This window comes from Vicugna pacos, chromosome 23, assembly GCF_048564905.1.
Source record: "Vicugna pacos chromosome 23, VicPac4, whole genome shotgun sequence".
Lineage (NCBI taxonomy): Eukaryota > Metazoa > Chordata > Mammalia > Artiodactyla > Camelidae > Vicugna > Vicugna pacos.
Window position 1 is genome coordinate 5,818,463 of NC_133009.1, and position 22,619 is coordinate 5,841,081.

Sequence of the window (22,619 nt, forward strand, 5' to 3'; positions counted from 1 at the left end):
ACTCCAGCCTTCCGGGTGGAATGAAACTGCAGCGTGCATCTCTGCGCTCACAGGGAAGCTTCCCCTCGTATGCGACTACACCTTTCATATTGTTGCATAACCCTGCCTCTTATTTTGCCCTCAGCAGTGAGAGGGACTTGGGCAAACAATGGCAATGAGTTACCAAGCTCTGCTCTGTCTCCTGAGTCCCAGCCATCACTCAGAGCCCATGCATACTCTCTGGATGCTGCCGAGGTCCCCAGCCCTTGAACTGGGCTCTGCAGTTAAGGGCAGAATGCAGAAATTGATTGAAAACTCCAAGGGAGCAGAAATCCCCTAAACATGGGAACAGAACCGCAGGCCTCCTGTTCTCTCCCACACAAATGAGGCAGGTTTTCTCCCTCTTGAGACGTCCAAAGAGATGGACTGCTCCCTCACTTCTGGTGCAACAGGGCTGGTCCACAGGGCTGGGGATCTGGATCCTCCAACAGGAGACAGAGCAGGGGCAGGTGGGACAGTGGTACGTTACTCACATTGCAAAGGTTCTCCATTCACCATCCACTGGACGGTGGGCTTGGGGTTCCCATTGGCTCGACACACCAGTCTCCCGTCCTCGCCAGGAGCCAGGATAAGGTTCTTGGGTTCGTCCAGCCAGTAGGGAGCAGCTGGAAGACAAGGACAGGCATAGGCAGGGGTGTCAGGTGACACGGGCAGGCAGAAGAAATCAAATGGGCTCCCTCTAGGAAGGCAGGAGCCCCTGAGTGTCAGCTCCCGGCCCTGGCCACCTGCCCAGGGCTCATCCTAATAGGATGATGATCCAGCCTGCCTTTCGACGACTTGGGGCCACACATGCTGACTGGTTTATTTTGAGTTCACAGAACAACAGTTCTAAACTGGGGCTGCTCATTGGAGCCTCCTAAAGAGCTTTTCACAAACATGGATGCCAGGGCCCATCTTCGACCTCCTACATCAGAATCCTTGGGGAAGCCGGGCAGCCAATGCTTTTAGAGCTCCCCAGGCATTCATGATGTGCACCCAAGGGCTCAGGTCAGGGAGGGTGCTAAAGAAGGGAGGAGCTGTCCCATCCAGATTTCTGTCACTGCTGCTGCTAGACCAGATCATTTAGGAAAGGCCTGCTATTCATTCTTTTAGGCACTGAGCTTTGGTTAGAGCAGAAGCTCTTAGCTGGCCACCCATTCCAACTGTTTGGAAATTTTTCTGAGTATGTGGCTGCGTATTTTTCCGAGAGGAGGGTCCTTTGGATCAGATTCCAAAGATCTTGCAACTTCAAGAAAGGTTAAGAACTCCTGGTTTGAATGTGGTGCTGAAATCACGGTCACAGGTCAACTGAACATGTGCTAAGAAAGTTCTTGCACTGTGGCATCAGACAGCATCATCCCCATCCTCCGTTCAGCCCCACCATTCCGGCTGAGAAGCGCCACCCATGGCTGGGACCCGCAAAGCCACGTGCTCTCTTGCCTCCCGTAGTTCAGGTGGGCCATCTCTGCTTTGGGGGGAGGGAAGTGACTTAAAAAAAATAATTTGGGCCATGACGACTCTTCATTTTGAAAAAGAACCATGCACAAGTACACAGACAGCACAGGGCTAAGACAACACACCATGACCTGGAATGCAAAACGAAAGACAGGAAAGGCTCTGGGTGATTCAAATGGGTCACGGGAGAAGGTGCACCTGCTGAAGGAACCCCAGGGACAAAGAGTTGTCGGGCAATGGCCAGGGAGGATCTCCCTCCCTTAATACCCACCTATCTCTCTCTCACACACACATGCACATAGACATTCACATCCAGGGGGTGACACCATTCCTGCAGGTCACGATCGCCACTAATCAGTGTGTTGGGCGATTCTCCCACTCATCCTGCCCTGGCCACCCGTAGAGGGAAGGGTGGTCACGGAGTGTAGGGCCGGCAAAGTCCTCATAATGAGAAATACACACAACGTACCCTTTACTCTCACCGAGATCGTGTGCCGGATGCTGCCCATCTTGTTGGAGGCCAGGCAGAAATATTCCCCAGAGTCTTCCTCGGACACGTTGGTGATCCGCAGAGCCTTGTTAAAGTTCTCAAACTTGGCCTTGTCAGATGGGAGGTCTCCCCCCTTCTTGTACCACGCGATGTCTGGTGTTGGGCTAAGAGGGACCGAGTGAGAAACAGGGACTTATCACTAAATGTGGCTCTGCTATTTTTGTACAGAGGCTGGGACACCCAGGTGTCTTTAAAGTCCCCGGAGGACGCATGTCCTCTGGGAGCTGATCCTTCCTATGCAGAGGGGATGCTCGGCCACAGGGTGCCCGAGGGACTTATCTGAAATCACAGGAGGGTCTGGTAGGGGAAGCCTAGCCGTCTCCTTTCCTCATTCTCTAAAAAAGGAAGGCAGCCAGAATGGGATGGTGATGACTACGATTTGCAGAGTCCTCGCTAGGAGCTGTCTGCTTCTCTTTTTGCACCACCCCCCACCACCAAAATGCAATGAGAACAGATCATGCACAACCCCCACCCCATCCTCCTGGAGGATGGCCAGAAGTGGGGGTGCAGACCGTACGTACACCCCGGAGGCGATGCACTCCAGCAGGAGGTCCATGCCACGCAGCACCATCTGACTGCTTGCAGTGCCCTGGGGATACATGAAGCTGGGGGTTCTTTCTGCAACTCCTCGGGCTGAAATCGGATAGAACAAGTTCTTGTGAGCCCATTGCCCGCAGGGCTGACCTGGCTAGGCCAAAGCTGTCCGGCTAGAGAGAAATGTCATCCTGCCTCCTGCTTACCCCCGTACCCTGAGGGGCGCCAAGCCCCAGACCTCCCAGCTGAAACCACCCCAAGGGCTGGGGCATCATTAAGAGAGATGTGTTAGGAAGCGCGGGGCTCCTTGGCCCCACTGGCACAGGTGTGTGAGCGGCTCTAAGTTCTGAAAGGATATGCTGAGAGGAGCCCGGCTTCCTTCAGGGTTCACTAAGCCTCTCTGCCCCTGGAATGGGGGAGGGGTTGCCTGAGCAGTGCGTGGCTTACTCCCTGAGCATCTTGTGTTAGGATCCAGAGGCCAGCACGGTAGCCCAGGGGAAGCCATCTCAGCAGCAGTGGAAGAAAGAGACGGCCCCCATACTGGGGTCACAGGACGGATAACCTGCTCTTTGGGACCCTGGAGACAAGGAGCTGGGATGAAGCCACAAAGACTCAGATGAACAATCAGAGATACAGGGAGTATTATTAATGGTTTAGCAAAGACATGGAGAGAATTAATAAACAGGGATGACAGGAAATCACTTTGGGGCCAAGACCATTCTGCTTCTTCACTAATGACTTTGGAAGGGGGCTGGGGAGGAGGGTGTTAATTGGATGTGAGAGACTGGGGGAGGGGTGAGAGGCAAGTGGCAGCCAAGATGGAGGAGGCGATCTACAATTCAACGAGGCTGGAGCAGCCGCGGGGGCTCGAATCAGTGACATGTGTGCGCAGGTTTTGAAGGCCAGATGGCGCACAGAGACTGACACTTTCAGGCGGGCTGTTTCCCTGTGGAAGGGGTCATGCGAGCCTGGGAACACCGCAGCGCACTGGACCCCACCTTACCTGAGCCTCACCTCTCCCTCAGAGCTCTCTGCACAGCTCCACGGAACAGAGAAGGACAAGGATTTTGCAATGAGGAACCCCAAAGCCAAAGGGAAACTGCAGGAGTCACCCCCTGCTCAAGAGGCGTATGATTGTAAACAAGAAAAGTTGAAAATATAAATATAAGCTGGGCCTATTCATGGGTTTAATGGGTCTCTGACTCAGCTGGAAAGGGGGGAGGGGGGGAGGCAGAGCTCCAGGAACTGGGAGCCCTCAGACACGCCTGGAGCGAGAACAAGGCTCTCTTCTGGGCGGAGGGCAGGTGTCATCACTGGGTGCTGACAACAATGAGGACAGAGTGGCAGGGGGATATCTGTCTTTGTGACATCGCTGGGCTTGCTACGCTAGCCGGAGTCTGGCTGGAGCAGTGGGGATCCTGTCCTAGGGGAGCTCTCCATCAGCACTCCGGGGAGTGCATTTCACACAGGTGGCGTCTATTTTATCCTTTTGTCAAGGGGAAGAGAAGGAGGAGACAAATGCAGAGGTAGTGAGGCTGCTGACACAATTTACAGCACATGGCAAGCGATCAGTGGATGTCTGTGGGATGAACGAATGCAAGGCGAGAAGAGAACACAAAATAAGGCGTCAGTTTACCCCACGTTCTCTCTCTTTCTGTAGATGTCCTCATCTGTCCCCCAGCACACACATATACAACAGTGGCTACGGAAGGGGTTAATCCATTATGTGGTTAATTGGTTACCATCTTTACCTACAACTCTTATAGCATCCGGCTCCCAGTCCCACAGAAGCCTGATAACCAAAGCGGCAGCCTCCTCCCGCCCATCGTCACGGAATCACCCAAACGGTCAGACAACACAAGGTCAAGAGCGTCGTAAAGAAAAGATTTCAGGGCAGGAGGCTCTGGTGCCAGTTTGGTGAATCTGTTGAGACCCGGGGACCTTGGGGTTATGTGGAAGCTCAGTCAGCATACTCCTTCCACCTGGGAACAAAACCTGCAGAAACCAACGTGTGACGCTGCGGACACTTAATTCACACCGTAGCGTGCAGCCCACAAGCACCCGTGACCAGCAAAGCATTAAGCATGGGAAGTGGGGGACGAACACGAGACGCGCCGTGGCTGCCCTGCCCCGCTGCAGCTGTGACTATAAAAAGGTTACGGCAACACCTCACTCGTCGGCTGTGGGCTCACAACTGCAGGGCCCTCCCAGAGGAGGAGAAGCTCCTGGGAAATGAGCCAAAGTTCAAAAATATGGGGAAGAACATCCTGAAAGCAGAGGTACCAATCGGGGCTGCCCTTTGGTGAGCAGTCATTATGGGTCAAGGGCTGGGCTCAGCTCCGTCTCCATCACCATCACATTTAATTCCCACAGCAAACTTGGATTGTATTAGTCCCACTCTCCACAGAGGAAACTGAGGCTCAGTGGAGTCAACAGACTTGCCAAGGTCACAAGCCCGTTATGTTTTGGATTCTGGACCACCTGGGGCCAAAGCTTCTGTCCTAGCATCTATTCTGTATCTTCTCCCTTGAAAGATGTTCCTACTTCTGACTTTGGGAATATCTTTCTTACTCAAACCAAAGAAAACCAAAATTGAAGGGCAAAAGAGGTCAAGGAGAAAGATATATATCTTTCTTTTGTCGTAATGAGCTGCTCTGGTGAAGTCCTTCCACTATGTTTTCCTCGGATATTGTTCTCACCATCTCAGCTAAGATGCCATCTCTCTTTGGCGGCTATCGAATAAACTCAAGCCCAAACTGGGAAAAAAAAAGAAGCTGGGCTGGAAATTAAGAGGCTCCAAAGGCATCTCAACAGGATTGTTAAGGCCACTGGAAGCTTGAAGAGGAGTCAGGGTGACACACGGCGTCATTAAGGGATGAGAAGGTTGGACCCAAAGGGAAGATCGTGAAGAAGTGTGGTCTTATGTGAAACAGACTGACAGGAAAATTTACAAAGGATAATCCAGCTGTTGGCTTTGGGAGCCACTGCTCCCAAGGGAGGGCAGCTAACTTCTTTCCCTGGAGAAGCAGACCCAGGAAGAGTCGTGGTGACAAAGGTGATGACTCCATGAGACTCTGAATGGGTAGAAGATGGCAGAGTCTTTTCGGGTCCCACCTTTTTAGGATATCACAGGATCCCACCACATCTGAGAGGCGGGATTCAGCCTCTCCAGCTCGATGATACTTCTCTCACTCCCTCATCTTAGGGCTGGAATTGGACCTAATATCTGATCAAGCTCAGAGTCCAGATGCTAAAGCTCATGTCTGTGGGGATTCAGGGAGAGCTTCCCATGTGTGCCCATCTGACCTCGAGGCCAAGGGCAGTCCATCCTCTCCTGCTCTCACAGGCTGTGGTACAAGGGTGGGCTCCTGGGTTGCCAGGGGAATGTGGGCAGCAGGAGGACATTGGGAGACGCCGCTGCCTCAACCACTTCGGCTTTAAAGAGCCCATGAAAAATGCCCCAGTTATCACATGCAAGAGGACAGGTCAGGACTGCTGAAAATCCGAGTTGCTCTGCTCTGTCCAATACTCCATGTGAGCAGAAAAGAGTTCAATGAATCAGATGTATCTGAAAATCTTTGCCAAAAACAGCTTTTAGGGGTGGCTGGGTCCTACCTTTGCTTCTGATTCTGAGAACTGAGAACTCATGGGGCTGGATCCCTGGCGTCTCATCTGACTCTTGGCTCTAGGAACAGCTGACCAAACCACCTCAGAAGACGAGAAAAACTCTTTGTCTAGTAACATTTGATACTTCCTACTGCCGGGAAATCTCTGCCATAAATCTGACCCAAGTGCCTCAGGGAGCAGTTGGAGCTTTTCTCTCATCTGGCTCTCAGCGCAGCTGAGATTCTGAAAAGCTTTCATTTTTCTAGTCTGCTCTAAAATTTCTCCTACCAGAGTACTCTCTTCCCATAATTGTGCCTACCTCTCTCCCCTAAGCTTCTCTTCAAGTTCTCCATGCCTCTCTTATTTTCAGAAGCAAAGAACACTTGTACTGGACACAGTCAACACGAAACCATCCCCTCTGACACCAACAGTGGTCACACTTATCAACCAATGATGTGTCTGACACATACTAGGAACCACAGGCACACTGTCCTGTTTAATCTTCACAACAATCCTTTGGGGGCAGGGAATATACCCATTTTGCAGATAAGGTGATTAAAGTTCTGACACACTAAATGACTTGCCCAGCATCACTCAATGGTAGGTTCTGGAGCCTGAGTTTAATTTAAGGCAGTCTGCCTCAGAGTGCATCCCTTAATTTCCTGTCTCCTGGCCTGGATGAATTCTAAGTGGCAAGTTACAATCTCAGACCAGCTTCCCCCTGCTACTTAGCAGGTCTGGGGGCATCTGGCATATGTTCAGGGGATACCAAACCACTAGAGAAACCACTAGGACAAAGTCTAATTATGGGGGTGGCCCTACTGTTACAAAAGAGATGTGGCACATTTCAAAGCCAAGCTGAGAGGTGCACTGGGCGTCGCTCATCACACTGTCTCTCTCTGTCCAGCTCCCTGAACTCAGGAAGGACCTTGTCTTCTTTCCTTCCTTTTCACTTTCTGCTTCTCTCTAGAAGCATTCAAGCTAGCTGTCCTTTGTTCAACATGTGTCTCACTTTGACTTCCTGTCCTTTCCAGCTGGCGTCATACTTGGTCAGCTCTGTGCTACCCTGGATTGAGGAGATGAGGTCGATCTTCCTGTGAGAGCCTGTGAGCTCTGCTTGGTTGCATAGCTCTGGCTGATTCCTAGTAAGTCCCATCTATTCACTTATAATAGTAGCTGCCACTGGTCACAAACTGGTTTAAGTGGCTGAAACCACTCGAACTTACATCGTTGATAGAACAACTCTACCTGTATGTCCTCCTCAATGGTTTGTCTTATATAAAGCAAGGAGCATGGGCCTGATGGGCTCTGAGAAGCCTTCTGGCTCTGATCTACTCAGGCTTTAAGAATACTTCCATAATACAGTACGCAGAACCCAATTAAAAAAATGCAGAACATTCCACACCAGTGCTCTGGGGCTCTTACACAATGGTGGTTGGCCCCATTATTTTGAAAACAAACAATGCCCAGAATCCAGCAAAGGTCCCCTGCTTCCTCGGGCAGTAAATCTCTTTGGCAGGATCTCAGTGTGGCTCTGGCTGCTTGGTGCCAAGTTAAGGACAGCCTCTCTCCCCGGCTCTCACGCCCTCTCCCCATCCCCCATTTCAGACACCGATCATTGTTTATATTAGCACATCACAATACAGACACTTCCCATCTATCTCAGCCCACAACGACCCCCCTGGGGACCTGCAGCCTCAGCTTCCGAGGCGTAACTGATGACGGGGACCAGCTGCCTCTCCGGAGGCAGCAGATGATGATTCCTCCGGCTGCTCAAGGGAAACACGACATTCTTGAGCCATGGCTGGGGGGTAGCGCAGGTGCGGAAGCAGCCAATTACTCTGCTCATCAGTCTGGGCAACCAGTTGTGTGATGAGTCAGAAATATGCCTCCCGGAAATGGTTCTGTGGCTTGCAAATGTGTGGAAGGGTGGGCACTGGATTTGCGTGCGCTCCCAGAGGAGAGGAGAGGCCCAGGTGACAGATTGCAGCGGATGGTCCAGCTTCATTTATACTTACCTTGGAAGGGAACTCAGAGCTAGCCTCTTAGCCTCTTTCCCAGATGGATTTTAAAGAGTTATGGGACCTGCGACGTGAGAACCCCAGTAACTAAGGCTGGAGCACAAAGCAGGCAATTCACATCCAGACACGTAAAAGCTCACTAAGCACACACTACAGAGCTTTCTGTATCCCTTAAACCACAGACAGGAACTCAACTTCCTGTTTCCTCCTGACAATGGGAACCCCTCTATCAGAGATTCTCCGTCCATCCACCACTGATTCCTAATTTTCTCCTGAACCCTCCAAGAAGCTCTTTGAAAGTCCTACTCTGGAATGGTCAACTTGTCCAGAATTCACAGCTGGAGGCTGGCACATTCGAAGAGACCACACCACCACAGGAGCTGCCTCCAACTCCCACACTGGCCGCCTTCGTCCTGGTGAGCCTCGGTGCCCTGACCTGGCACCTGTCCGACCTGGCCCCCAGCATGAGTTAATGACACGGTGTCAGTCAAGTTAGGCAAACTGGGGTTAGGACAGGCAAGGTTACTCCCCAGGTCACCACGGCGACTCACCACTGTATATGTCAGGGTGGTTTCTTAAGGACGAGTCGTTATGGGGGTGGTCTGCAATAAACAAAAGAGGGTGAGCAAACAGGGACCACGGAGAGGTCACGGACAGGTCACGGAGGCATAAACGGGAGAGAACAACAGAAATGCAAAGCCACAGAACAGCCGAGGAGCACCAGTGGGCTTTTGCAAAGGAAACACACAGCAAATTCGGAAAGGAAATACGCTTGGTGAAGAACAAGCAACACAAAACAGCCCCCCAAAAGGAAAGAAAAGGTTAAATCCTGCAAAAGAAGGCAATGATAAGTTTCACTTTTAATAAAAAAAATTAGGTTTGACCTTTGATTGCTTGGTCCTACTGTATTTTCTGACAAAGGAGACAGGAATTAGTGGCATCTCACAGCAACCTTTTGAACAACTCCTTCCCCACCAAACCCTCAGTTCCTAGGCCTCTGGGTCAGGCCAGCTCCTGGGGTAGCTAAAGAGAAAGGAGTGTTAGTGAGCCCTGGGGAAGGAGCCAAGCCCTACCTGAGCGGAAGCTAACTTGCGTGGGGTGGGAGGGAGTGAGGGGAGAAGACAGAGAAACAGGTCATCAACAGACAGGGACAGAGGGCCGTTTGGCAGCATCCCACAATCCTGTGCTGACCAGAAACGAGCACTCCCCACCCCGACCAGGTGGGCACCGCCCTGGACTCCGAGATGTGTCTGTTGGCAGAAAGGCCCCCCTCTGAGGAGGCTACCCATCCAGCGAGGCGTGCGGAGCCAGGCTGAGGTTCAGATTTTAGGATGAAGAGGGGAGCCTGGGGCAGGAGAGAGTGTGTGAGCTGTGGGCTCTATGCTGGGAACATGGAAAGCTGCTGACTGAGCTGGAGACCCAGAGCCTTAAAAGACTAGCTCGGGATGAAGACATTCCTTAAGGAACGGGATCAGTGGCCTCGGTTCCAATGTTAGGTGATTAAAACTTGTGGGCATTTAAGCCTCAGTGGAAAAGACATTTTGGAATAGGGCACAGAATCATGCCAACATCCTCAAGTAGCTTTCCATTCTCCTACCACCGTCCCCTTCCAGCTACTGGAGTCAAGTTTTGACAGCGCCAGCATGGGGTGGGGGGCGGAACGGCCGCCTGGAAGCCAAGCAGACGGCCCTGAGAGCCTGGACCAAGCCCAGCTGCCTGCCGGGGGAGAGGTGCTGCCAGCATATTTGCATATTTGAAGGCAGATCAAATCCTGTTACAACTCATGGGGGGGGGGGTGGGAGCAACGTGAGCTGTTCTGGGACCCGCATTGCAAATTGCTGCGAATTGCGAATTGTGAATTTCGAATTTTGAATTGTGAGTTTCATAGCTTCCCAAATGTCCTTAATACCCAGCAGGAGTTTCATTCTTCAGAACTATGCTTTAAAATGGGGCGTGTTGTAAAAGACCTAGCCTGTGTCTGGGAAGTCGGCTTGCGTTGAAATGGAACTATAGGTGGGAACTGATCTGCAGTGGATTGAAGAGACAGGGTGGCAAAGGGGTTGGGGGGCAGCAACTGGACTTGGGAGGCAACGGTCCTCTCCTGGGGGAGGACGTGGCACACACAGGAAAGGGAGCCTGGCTTCCTGCCCCCAGGCCACCAGGTGAATCAAAACCTCTCTCTTTCCAGAAGCCACCAAGCTCAGGACTGACCTCACAGTCATCTCAGAAACTTAGAGAGACTTTCTGACTCCCCTAAGAAGGTCACTTAGACACAGACACTCGAAGGAAGCAGGGTTAGTGTTCCACTGTCTGCCTCAGGACAGCCCTCCTCCCTCGGTGGCTGCCTCTTGTGGCAGAAGGTCCCGCAGGGGTCGGGGTGGGCCGGAACCGGAGACCGGAACCACTGTGGGCTGGGCAGAGGGGGACAGGCAGCACTTTGTCAGTCTGACTTCACTGTCCGTCTTTGACTGCATCCCAAAACAAAATTGAAAAGTGATTTGGTATCGCCCAGTATTTTGTATTAGACATCTTTCTCTCCTTCCTTTCATGCAGGTAATCAAAAACTGGCTGTGATGAGATTTATTTCTTCCTGGCTGGGCAGACTGTGATAGAAACCCCTGGTGAGAACAGGCTTTGAAGCTGTCCCAGTTGGCCTGTTGTGCCTCCCATCCCCAGACCTGGTTCTGAAGATTCAAGAAAAAGCTTGTGTCCTTTCCAGGCAGGAAAGTAGAGAGAGCACAGCTGAGCTATTTTAAGCACCTGTGCCCAATTCTGGGCTGGCTCGGATGCCCAGAACTTGCTCCCAGCCAAAGCTGCCCCTGGGAGAACTCCAGGAAGCCGGCAGGGTTCTGTTCCCATCACCAGGGGGATTTCTCAGCTTGGGGGAAAGAGTTTTCAGTGGAGTAATGGACCCAGAAGTGAAGCAGAATCCTTTACCTGCTCTGGTAGAGAAAAGGATGTTTCTGGAACGTCCAGCTTCTCAATGTTACTGAAATCTCTAACTACTAAGTTTCACAGAGGAAGGCTCCGTACCACCTCGATCTCCCTGCTTCTACCCCGTGTGACAGTGAGGGCCTCTGCCCAGGACTGCAGGGGGTTGCTTGACTCAGTCCCCAAACAGCAGGAAGACTTTATGCATCACCCCGTGCCGGGAAAGAAGGGTCCAGGTGATGGCACTAAAGGCTGTCCAGGGACCATCTTTTTTTTTTTTTCAATTGAAGTATAGTCAGTTTACAACATGCCAATTTCTGGTGTACAGCATAATGTTTCAGTCATACATATACATATATATATTCATTTTCATATTATTTCTCATTATAGTTGCTACAAGATACGGAATATAGCTCCCTGTGCTATATAGAAGAAACTTGCTGTTTATCTATTTTATAGATAGTAGTTAATATTTGCAAATCTGTCCAGGGACCATCTTGCTCTTGACATTCCTGCCCCTCCCACCGCCCGATGCTGCCTGCCCTGTCCTGGCTCAGGCCACTCTGAGGTCCTGGGCAGACCACATTGTCCTCCTTCACTCAGCCAGCTGCCAGGCAGTCACCCCTGCCCTGGGGAGACACCTCGGACAGCCCAACTTTCTTCTCAGGGGTCCTCTCTGGGCCTGGGTCCAGAATAAGGAAATCAGGAAGAAGGCAGGAAGCGGGCTGAAGCTGGGCAGCCCTGCCAGGAACACACGGGGCTTGTCCCTGGGTTGCTGGCCATCCCGGTGGCTATCTGAGTCCGGGCAGCTCAGAGCAGCATGTGGGGAGCTGTGGAGGCAGGAGGGGGAGGATCAGAGGAGGGTGACATGGGGTTCAAAGAGAAAAAGATGAGACAGATGGGGAAATAAAAGAGAAAGAAAAAGGGAGGCGAAACAGAGAAGAAGGAAGTGACAAAGAAAAGGGTAGAACATGAAGAGAAAGAAGGAAAGAAAGAAAGAGAAAAAACCCACAACAGGAGAAAAGGCACAGGAAGGAGGCTGCTTCTTGTGGATGGTCCTTGACGTTGTGGTGAGAACGGCGTGCGGGGCGGGGCTGACTCTCAGCATCACCGGTTCCCACCCCCCAGGGACAGGTGAGGAGAGAATGCAGAGGGGTCAGTGCCCACCTGTCCTGAGCGAAGGATGAGCTCCCCCAAGCCTCTCCCCCTCCTCCTGTGCCCACCCAGGGGGCATCGTCAACCACCCTCGGGTGGGCTCTGGGAGGTCAGGACTCAGCCTCTTTCCTTCGACCTGCGGAACCTGCCAGCCCCAACGTGGTGCCCTCTGCCTGGCCTCCCCCACGACCACCTTGGTCCACCTTGGATGGAAAACAACCTTCACATCAGAGTCAGACAGATGAAGGACTTCTGCGGGGGCTGTTCTACAGAAGGCACGTTACAGATCCACGGTATAAACCAACATAGCCACCTTCCGTTGTCCTGAGCAGGCTGGGGACTTTGCAGCCAAAGCTGGTCCCCGGCAAGCAGTGCGTCTCTCAACTGACTAGCTCCTCTCTCTCCTGGGTGGAGGGCCACCAACGCTAGCATAGGTCAGGAAACGCTGATTCACTTTGGTACCAGCCAAGCAGAATCAGGGAATAAAAATGAAAACAAATAAAGCTAAAATATAAACCTGCAACTTGCAAGCGGAACAGTTCCATGTGGTCCAGCATATACATACTACAGACTCCAATACAATTCATTTTGCTGTACCCACGAATTTGGATAGCCCACATTAAAGCTTTATTCTAGAAAGAAAGATAACCAAACAATGACTAGAAGTAAAAGAAACAATCAAGCTGACTGCGGGAGCCAGATGCCGGGTGTCCACTTACAGCAGTGCTCCTCAAATTCTGCTGCGTCCCCCGAACACCTGGATGGCCTGGGACCATCAGGCGGGGGAGCACTAGGCCTGGGTGTGGGGGCCAAGTTCACCAGATGACTCCCACTTCACCAAAGTTTGAGAAGCACTGGCTTAGAGTGGGACCGAGTTTAACGCAAGGCTGCAGAATCAAGAGATGTTGCCTAAGGGCAGCCAAAGTCGCTCAGGCACAATGAAATGGAAGGATTTCTAGGTCAGCCTTGGGGACGAGGCTCCTCCCAGACCCAGGTGCCCGGGGCTGCTTGGGCTCAGCTCCCGGCCCTGGGCAGGGGCCCGCACTTACTGGTAAGGACTTTGAGGTTGAACGGGTTCTTCTGCTGGATGGTGTGGGTGAAGTGGAAGCGGGCGTTGCAGCTGTAGTCCGTCTGCATGTCCTGCAGCATCACGTTAGAGAAGTACAGGTCTCCGTTATGGCCCTGCGAGACACGCTTGTCCTGGGTGATGGGTTCCATGGCTGTACGGAAGCAGAGGTACAGTGGGAAGTTAGCAGTAATGGTGATGGTAATAAAGTTCATCAAAATTCTGGCAATTGAGCACCTACAGAGGGCCAGGTGGGGGCCAGGAATGTGACATTACTTGATTTAATCCTCTCAACTCCTCAAGCAGAGGATTTAGCACCATCTGGGTTGCAGGAGCAGTGATGGGGGAGTAGGATTTCAATTCAGACCTGCCTGCCCACCATGTCCAGGCTCTGTGACCACACGTTTCTACCTCCTGTTCATGCCACAAAAGATCTGGCTGGCTCGGAGGCCAGAGGGAGGAAACACAGTCCTTCAGATGCTCGCCATGTCGGGAGTCAAATTCACCTATTTTATTTTTCAAACCTCCATCCATCTCCAAGAAAGAAAAAAGCATCATGAATTATAATTATAAGATGCACACTGATCAATGATGCATACCATCAATTTCAGGATACCTTCCAGTCTCAGAGATGTGAAAACGTGAAAATGTGTGCTTTTTAGAATTCATGACATCATGGGAGTGGCTAAGAACACTGACTACATTATCTCTATTTTTGCAAGCACTGCATCTGATGTAAACTCAAATGGCCAGGTTTCCAGGTGGTTAGGTTTGTAAAAATATACTCAATAAGGCTGACTACTCATAAGTATTGCCTTCCTGACGACTGTTTTTCAAGTCACCATTTCTTAAAGATTAATGGTGCCAACTTTACAATGATGGGCTGGTAAACTTCTCACATCATTTGTCAAAGATTTACTGTAGGCCTACACTACGTGTCGGGCGCTGTGGAAAGAAAGATAAATAAGAAAGACAGTTCCTACCCTTAGAGTGCCTTTGATCAGGCAGAAGAGACAGCAGATAAATGCAATGCAGCGCAGTGAGTGGAGAACCCTAGATGAGAAGGGGGTGAGCTGGGAGGAGCGCCCCGTCCATTCTGGGTTAGGCCTGAGGCTTGAAGGTTGCATGACACTTACCAGGCAGAAAAGAAAGGAGCTAAGAGGTTTCCAAGCAGCAGGAACAGTCTGTGCTAAAGGTAAGAACCCACAGCCTGAGCCAGGGAGTCAAGGTGGGAAGGGGCAGGAGGTCGGAGAGGGGCTGGGGAGCCGGAGGGGACCAGATCAGGAAGGGAACCGAGTGCCCCGGAAAGGAGTCAGGACTTTGTCAGAGGTGACAGAGGAGCCAAGGAAGGACTTTGAGCCTATGAACGAAACAGTCAGATTTACAGTTTTAGAAAGATCAGGGAGGCCAGTTATAGGTGATGTTGTAACCCAGGGAAAAGCTGGTGGTGGCCCGTGCTGGGGAGACGGCAGAGAGGATGGAAAGAGGAGGGTCATGAGATTTTCTCAGCGGGTAGCATGGACACAGCTTGGTGATGAGTGTGATGCAATGGACGAGAAATGGGAGTCTGAACAGTCAGCTAACAAACCAGCCTCCAGCCCGTGGCCAGGCGGCTTTCCCCACAAACACACATTGTGATGAGGCAAGAGAGGGACAGTGATTGAGCGTAAAGTCATACGCATCTTGCAAGACAACTGAAAGCGGCCTCTTTTGGAAGCAGGCTAGTAAGAATTCAGGGATGAATGGAATGATGGATGATAGGCAGGGAGGAGGATCTATAGATTGATGAACGGATGGACAGACAGGGGAGGAGGTGGGGGAGGAGAGGAAGGGAAGGCATTCAGGAAGGGAGGGAGGAAGAAAGCCAGGGAGATTCTCCGATAGATAGCAGCCCTCTATCCAGCTTCATAAGGCACCACCCTCCCTTTATTTTGATCGAAAACACAGGAAAAAAACAGTGGTCCAGAGCAGTTAAGTGAGCTTCTGTGCAAAACTGAGCCAGGACAAGCTCTGAATGATGGTACTCTGTCCCCCTACTCTAAATATCCTGTCTCCCCATCACTCTTTTAGCAAAAGTTTCCTTCCTGAATCCCCCTTCTGTCCTCCAAGAAGAGTGAACTGGAGTAAATCCCGATGAACCAAAGATTGAAAGAGGAGGCCTGGTATCCACCCATCTTCAGCCAGCCTTTGAAAAAGTTTCTCCTCGTTCGCATTCCTTTTTTCTTGCTCTTCTTCATCATCACAAACATTACTGAGCAGTTATTGTGTGTCTGGCCCTGTTATAAGCACTTTGGATGTATTAACTCATTTATCCTTATAGTAATTCTATTAGGTAAGTACAGTCATCAGCCGTATTTTTTCCAGAAGAGGAAACGGAGGCCCAGAGATGTTAAGTAACTCGCTCAAAATCACACAGCTTATAGCAGCCAGGCTAAAAAGTGAGCCCAAGAAATCTCTCTCTGCAAAGCCCATGTTCTCAGCCACATGGCCACCTTATACCTGCTTCTCACAAGTCAAGGTCTTCTGGCCTTGGGAAGACCCCCTCCCCATTTAACACACCCACTCACTCCCTAAGATTAAAATAGAAAGAAAACACTGGGCCCCCAAGACTCACAGCTGCTCATCCAGAAGATGACTGGGGACGGAAGTCCAGGTGGGGGGTTGCACTGGAGCGTCAAGGGAGCGCCTTCTTGAACCACGACAGGGTCTAGGTTTTCCTTGGGCCACAGTGGAGATTCTGGGGAGAAACAGACAAAGGAGGATGCGATGAGGGCGGTGTCTGGGCTGGGGCGAGGAGCAGGGTTAGAGGCAGGTTGCAAGGAGGGCAAAGAGAAGAGGAAATGCGAGAACGAGGGAGCCATGAGAGAGGGACAAGGCCTGTGAATCCAAGCACGGCACAGCCCCTGAGAGGCCGGAGAAGAGAGGCCTTTTGTCTCAATGGATGCCCGTCTTTAAAGGCTCCTCTCCTTCCCCGCGCTGTGCCTGGAGTGGCCGTTGAAGCTGTTCAAGACTAGTCTGGAAGCTTCCTTTTCCAGGAGCCTTTTTGAGGTCGGAGAGATACCTCCCTGCTCAGAGGCAGAAAAGCAGCAGGACATGCAGGGCACCAAGGCTCCTGCTGGCCAAGGGCAGGAGTGGCCCTTCTGGAGTGACGCTCCACTGACCCAGGAGCAGGGCATCCGGGCCCCGCGCCCCGCACTCACTGGACACCTGCAGGCGGATCCTGTTGGACAGGGCCGTGCCGAACTTGTTGCGGGCGAAGCACTGGTACTCCCCCTCGTACTCCTCTGGCCGCCCGCCGCTGCGGAAGTCGATCACCAGCGTCCCAGACCGCCTCCTCATGGACACGCGGGGGTCCTTGGCGATGTTGAAGAACCTGCTGTTGCGAGTCCAGTGGAAGCTGCGGACAAACACCGGGGGTTCAGGGGGAACCATCAGGGATGACAAAGAGTAACAGGGCAGGCTCCAGGCCAGAATCTCGGGGCCCTAGTCTCTGACCCAGGCCCACAACCACTCCTCCGTAGCCGTGGGTCCCAGCCCTGGCCGAGCAGCAGAACCCCCCTAGGATGCCTGACAAAATGCCGAGTCCCCGGGTCCCACCCAGATGGCTCTGTGGGGCAGGTCCCTGACCTTAGTATTTTCACCCCACCAAGGCTGGGGTCATGGTTCTAGGTGATGGGGACCCAAGTAGCCCCTGGGGGGTTATGCTTGTTGGAGGAGAAGGCAGTCATTTTGATGTTTTAAAAATCCAGAGTCAGCTCCACCCCCGAGCGCTCCCAAACTCTGACTAGGAATGCAAACCCAAATTCCTATTCCACCAACCCAAACACATCAGGGAGCCAGCTCTGCCCCTCCTGTGCCCTTGTTTGGTAATCAACTCTAAAGTCAAAGCAAAATGGCCCAGATTACCTACACCACTGTGCGGTGGGTGTAGATGATAAAATGGAGGGGCAGCTTTGAAAGGAAAAGCAGCCTTAATGAAACCGAGCCCCAGAATGGAGAGACTAGAACATGGTCTGCTTCTCCTGGGGGCGTGGGGGGGGGCGCGTGTGTCTGCGGCTGCCCCGGATATAACCTTAAAAGAAGTAGGAGTGGTAGCGGCTCCTCAGTGTCACAGAGTTGTTGTCCCCACAAAAGACCACGGGAGAAAGGCCAAACCTCAGAAGCAAGGTCACCGACATCCCGCCCGACCCCTCAGGGTGACTGCTTCTTGCCCTCGGGGTCGGGGGGCAAGAGAGGCCCTGCTTGTTTTCAGGCTCACAGCTCTGGGCAGGACCATGGGTTTACCTGCCAGGGCACTCACCTGGGGGCAGGGTTCCCCTTGGCCTCACACTCAATCAAGATGTTATCACGGGGATCCACGATGTGGTCCTTCACTGACTGCTTGGTGATGGTCGGGGGCTGGGACACTGCAAAGGCACAAACAGTGGGCAGTCAGGGCTGCAGGTACCTGCCTCGGTCCCTGACTCGGGGGACGGCTGAAATTAAGAGCTTTGGGAGCCACCCAGACAAGCAGGCAAGCAGGGGGAGGACAGGGCCCCATTCCAGAGACCCAGCTCCCTAAACAGGGGCTGCAGGAAAGGGGGTGTGTGTCAAACACCAAGCATAAGAAGAATCTCTTTAAGATCTTGTAGTATCTTTGTGAGAAACTGAAGGCCAGGCTTTTTTTGTTTTACCCATTCTTATATTCCAGTGCTTAGTACAATAGTTCTTGATAAATGTTTGTTGAATGAATAAACGAACAATAAGTAGCTTGATTTCCAGAACCTTGTGGCCATGATGGTTCTGAGCTCTGGAGGGTCAACAGTTGGCCAAACTGTGGTAAGGCTGGAGAAGAAAGGGACTTTAGTCACCAGGGACTTGTCTGCAGCCCCGAGCTTCAATGTTCTCCATGGTGCTACTGCACTGGCCATTGGAGGATGGGGGAGCAGTGGTCCTTCTTCCCCACCTGCTCCTCTGCCTGTCCCAGCAATAGGATGCCCTGGGTGAGCCTCTCCGCTTCCCCTGTGGTCAGGGACCTCACCACAGGGCTCTGGTGTCAAGAAACCCCAGCAAGCAGGGTGGCGAGGTCACTAGTCCCCCAGGATCTCCTCCCCTGGCCTTCTCCCGCCCCTCCGTGCTGCCCTCCTACCTCCCAGAGGCACAAGTGCAGACAGACGCCCGGGAACTTACGCTCATTCTGAATGCTTGCTGTTAGTTCCGAGGGGTTAGCATTGTGAGGGGGAGAAAAGACGACAATGGTTATCGGTTATTGGACACGACTAATCGCCCAGCGCGCGGGGAGAGGGCGAGGAGGGCCTGGGGAGGGAGCGCACGGTGCACGGCTCTCTCCTTCCAGCTGCAGAGCTCAGGGGAACAGCCAAGACGGGGTGCGGACAGACCCAGTGAGTGCTTCATGGAGAAGGTGATGCCTCCCCCACGAGACCAGACTGCGCAGCTGAGCAGAAAGACCAGCTTCTGATCAAACGAAGAGGTCTCCGGGCAGTCCGCGTATCGGAAGTGGCAATGCTGCTCACAAGAGGCTGGGCTCTGAAGGGGCCACCCATCATCTCCAGATGCCCTCGAGAAAGCAGACTCCTCGGCCGGGGGTGCAAGAGTGTGGCTGGGGGACTAGGGAAGGAGTGGATCCAAGCCACCGCTTGGGGCAGAGCCTGAGGACCCAGCTAGGTCCCCAGACCTCACTCCTCCCTTTGCACCTTCTTCTCTTTCACACCTGAAAGCATCTTCTCTCCTCTCCTCGCCGCCTACTCCTTTGCCATCCTTTGGAAAACTCGAGGGACAGATGAATTACCGTTGCCTGCTCACGGCAGAAGTACAACCCTGCTTCTGGACAACTCTGGGGAGGGAGCAGAGCCCATGGCTCCTTTCTATGCTTTTTACAAAGCGGGGACCAGAGGCAGGCGGCACAGGTTGTCCCCAGCCCTTGCCTGAGACGTGCATGTGACGGTGCACAGGTGTGTGCATGTTTGGGGCTCGGGCTTCTCACACTTCGACAAGCACCGGGGATCTGGTTAAAAGGCAGGCTCTGGCTCAGCAGGTCTGGGTGGGGTCTGAGACTGCACATCTGGTGCTGGTGGTCTGTGGACCACACCTTGAATAGCGAGATTTTAGAGAGTATATTCTTTGTAGGGAAAAGGGCTTGGTTAAAACTTGTCTGTAGAAAAGAGAACAGGTGTGGCTGTCCCTTTTTGTGCTGTCTTTTCCTTACGATGATATGATCAGACACATGACGCGATTATGTTACTACGTGCCACTCTGATTTCACGCTGGTGGGGATGCTGCGCTGGTGTGGTGGGCTGACCTTTTCAGAGTGAGTGCTTCTTAGAAGCCATGGTGACCTCTCAGCTTTCTGACCGGGCCACAGTGAGACGAACAAGAGGAGTTTAGGGGCTCAGAGAGGGGCGAGCCTGGAGAAGGCAGACTGAAGACAGGGCCTAGAGATGCGAGAAGAGTCACAGGAGAGAGAAGACAGGAGGGGAGGCGGGGGGGGGGGGGCGGCAGGGATGAGTGCCCTGCTCTACGTGCTGTCAGTAAGTGTGAGTCTGGAGAGTCAGGCCTGTGAAAAGGTTCAGAGTAATTCTTTCAAGTGGGCCAGGGTCGTGGGGTCTACTGGGGCACTGAAGAGAAATTTTATCTGCTTTATCATTTGTCTGGGGCAGGAAACAAAAAGGAAAGAAAAGGCCAGGGGAACAGCAGAAATCTTTGGTTTCTGAGCACATCTGTAACCTACTTCAGCATCCATCCCCGTCCGTGACTTTCCTGCCAGGGCCCAAGGAAGGTAATTCTGGAAAGATGGTGGGGTTGGGCACAGAGAGGGAGGTGGGTAGAAGGGGCCACTGTCAGGGGCGGCAGGGCTGCCACCGACCCACTCCTCTTGCCACCAGCTAGGCCCCTGGTTTCTTCATCTCACAGTTGGCGTCTCTTGGGTCCTCATATCCATTTGAGGGCTCTGGCCTCGCCCTGATGGGGAGCCTCACAAAGGCTCCGCTTTGCCCACATGGGCTTCAAGCCTCTCTTTCATACAGTCAAAGGCTGGTTCAATAGAAAGAGGCCTAGACGTTGCCCAGGGAATCTCAGATTCTTGGAAGGGAGGCCACTCAGCTAAGGCCCCATAGGGAGTCTGTGGCAGAACTGGCATGAGCATCTGCTCTCCTGCTCCCGGTCGTGAGCTCTTTTCACAAACCCATCCCTGACCAGAGAGGCGAGCTGGCCAGGTGGGGCCTTGGCCTCTGCTCTCCTTGACACTCCAGACAGAGCTTGGGGGAGCGGAGACTCTCAGGATGCTGTCCCCAGTCCCACTCTGAAACCAGGCTTGGGGCCTCTTGAGAAACTCCTTGTCCATAGAGGTCCTGATGTCTGCAACCACCATTGTGCTACCGAGGGATTTATTACAGGGACACAGTCAGCCCAGAAGACCCGCTGCCAAGGGAGAAGACAGCGGGGACAGCCTGCCTAGGGACAGGGCGACCCAGCTAGTCCTGTGAGCTCCCCGCCCCCCATGTCACCCCACCTGCCCTTCTCTCCTACGGAAATTGCGGATGACAATGTCAAGTAGAGAATGAATCTGCTTTTTCTGGCTTCCAAGGGGGAGGAACAGTCTTCCGAGGGGCCCTGCAGGGGGTGAGGGAGCTTCCTGCCCAGTCTGCAAGGTTTCTTTCCTCGCACACCTCGTTGCTTTCCCTGGCTCTGCTCTCTGCGGCCCCTGGCACCCATCCCTGGGAGGCTGGAGTGTAAGAGTGTGTGTGTGTGTGTGTGTGCGCGCGCGCGCGCGCTGTTGAGGCTGCCCTCCAGCACTATATGGGAAGACAGTGAGGGGAACACATTTCTCCTAGCCCACTGCCCTCCTCTGCGGGCTCCTAGGAGAAACATGCCGAGTTCCTTGAGGCGGGGAGGGAGGCGGAGGGGCAAGCTGCCAGCAGACTCACTTATTTGGCAAAATCTCTGGTTGACGGGGCGACCCTTTGCTTTTTCCAAAGGTCAGGCTGTTCTCCTCAGGGTGGTGAGGGTGGCGGTACATGTGACTTTGCTGGCAGAGCGGCGGGAAGGGGAGGCCGAGTGCTCAATGAGGGATTGTGCCGCGGCCCAGGGGTCTGTTCCAGGAAGCCTGCTGTGCCCAAGCTTCCCAGGGCGGAAGCAGCACCCTGGTCCTCAAGGCACAGAGGATGCCCCCCAAAAGGGAAGCGAGCAGAGGGCACAGCCGGCTGGGCAGCCTCGGGCCGAGCCCCTCAGTCCCTCCCAGCAAACACACAGCCAAAGTTGAGGGTGCCTGATCTTCAGCTGCTCCCACGTCTTACTATCGTGAATAAAACGCTGCATGAACACAGAGGGTAAAGACACCTCTCCTGCCTTTTGCAACAACACAACAACACAGGTCAAGGTCATTACGCTAAGTGAAGTAAGTCAGACAGACACAAATACTGTAGGTTCCCATTTACAGGTAGAGCCTAAAAAAGTCAAACAAAGAAATCGAGAGTGGGATGGTGGCTGCCAGGGGCTGGGGGTGGGGGACGTGGGGAGAGGTTGGTTACAGGGTGCAAACTTTCAGCTGTAAGATGGGTAAGTTCTGGGGATCTAATGTAGAGAGTGGTGGCTATAATTACCTGTACTGTATTATACACCTGAAAGTAGATAAGAGAGATCTTAAAAGTTATCACCACACACACAAAAAGGTAATTAGGGGAGGAGATGCGTGTGTTGGCTAAGCCTGGTGTGGTGATCACTTCGTACTGTGTGTGTGTAGCAGATCACTGAGTTGTGCACTGTAAACTGACTCGTGTGATGGGTCAGTAATATCTTAGTAAAACCGGGGCTGGAGGGGAGAAAGCCTGATCTTTCCCCGGCCCCTTCCGTGGGCCTCAGCCCAGGGTGAGACAGAAGGATGGGTTCAGATCATCTGGGAGGTGTCTGTCGTGCGGGCCCGCTGGGAGGGAGGCTCCTGGCTGAAGAGGGCCTCTCCCCAGGGCAACTGGCTGCTCTCTGAAGGGCCTGCCTTGCTCCTGCTTTGCGTTCAGCTTTTGAAGACTCATTCTAGAGTCGTCACCGTGGCCACTGTGCTCACAACGGCCAGGGAGGCATGCTATGTAGGAAGCTCCGGGCGGCAGCAGGAGTCTCCTGCCATGACACCCAGGGCACCGAGAATGGCGCGGAAGGACCCCCTCTTCACTCAGAGAGCCGCTGTGGTCACATCCCGGTCCTGCCACTTAGGAACCGGAGAACACAGCTTTACTTCTCTGCACCTTGGATTTCTAACCTGTCAGCTAAAGATAATACCGACTTCGTGGATTAG

The 22,619-nt window shown here is 53.0% G+C and overlaps 1 protein-coding gene across 1 annotated transcript in view; it reads right to left on the minus strand.

The window, feature by feature from the left end:
* Positions 1-22,619, minus strand: part of NFASC (neurofascin) — a 175,411-nt gene that overhangs the window by 48,266 nt on the left and 104,526 nt on the right. The window contains exons 4-10 of the mRNA XM_072948373.1: positions 17,637-17,742; positions 16,537-16,733; positions 15,951-16,073; positions 13,320-13,490; positions 2,545-2,656; positions 1,943-2,127; positions 513-644 (exon numbers count right to left, since the gene is read on the minus strand). Of these exons, the coding sequence (XP_072804474.1) occupies positions 513-644; positions 1,943-2,127; positions 2,545-2,656; positions 13,320-13,490; positions 15,951-16,073; positions 16,537-16,733; positions 17,637-17,742 (1,026 nt within the window). The remainder of the gene's footprint in view (positions 1-512; positions 645-1,942; positions 2,128-2,544; positions 2,657-13,319; positions 13,491-15,950; positions 16,074-16,536; positions 16,734-17,636; positions 17,743-22,619) is intronic.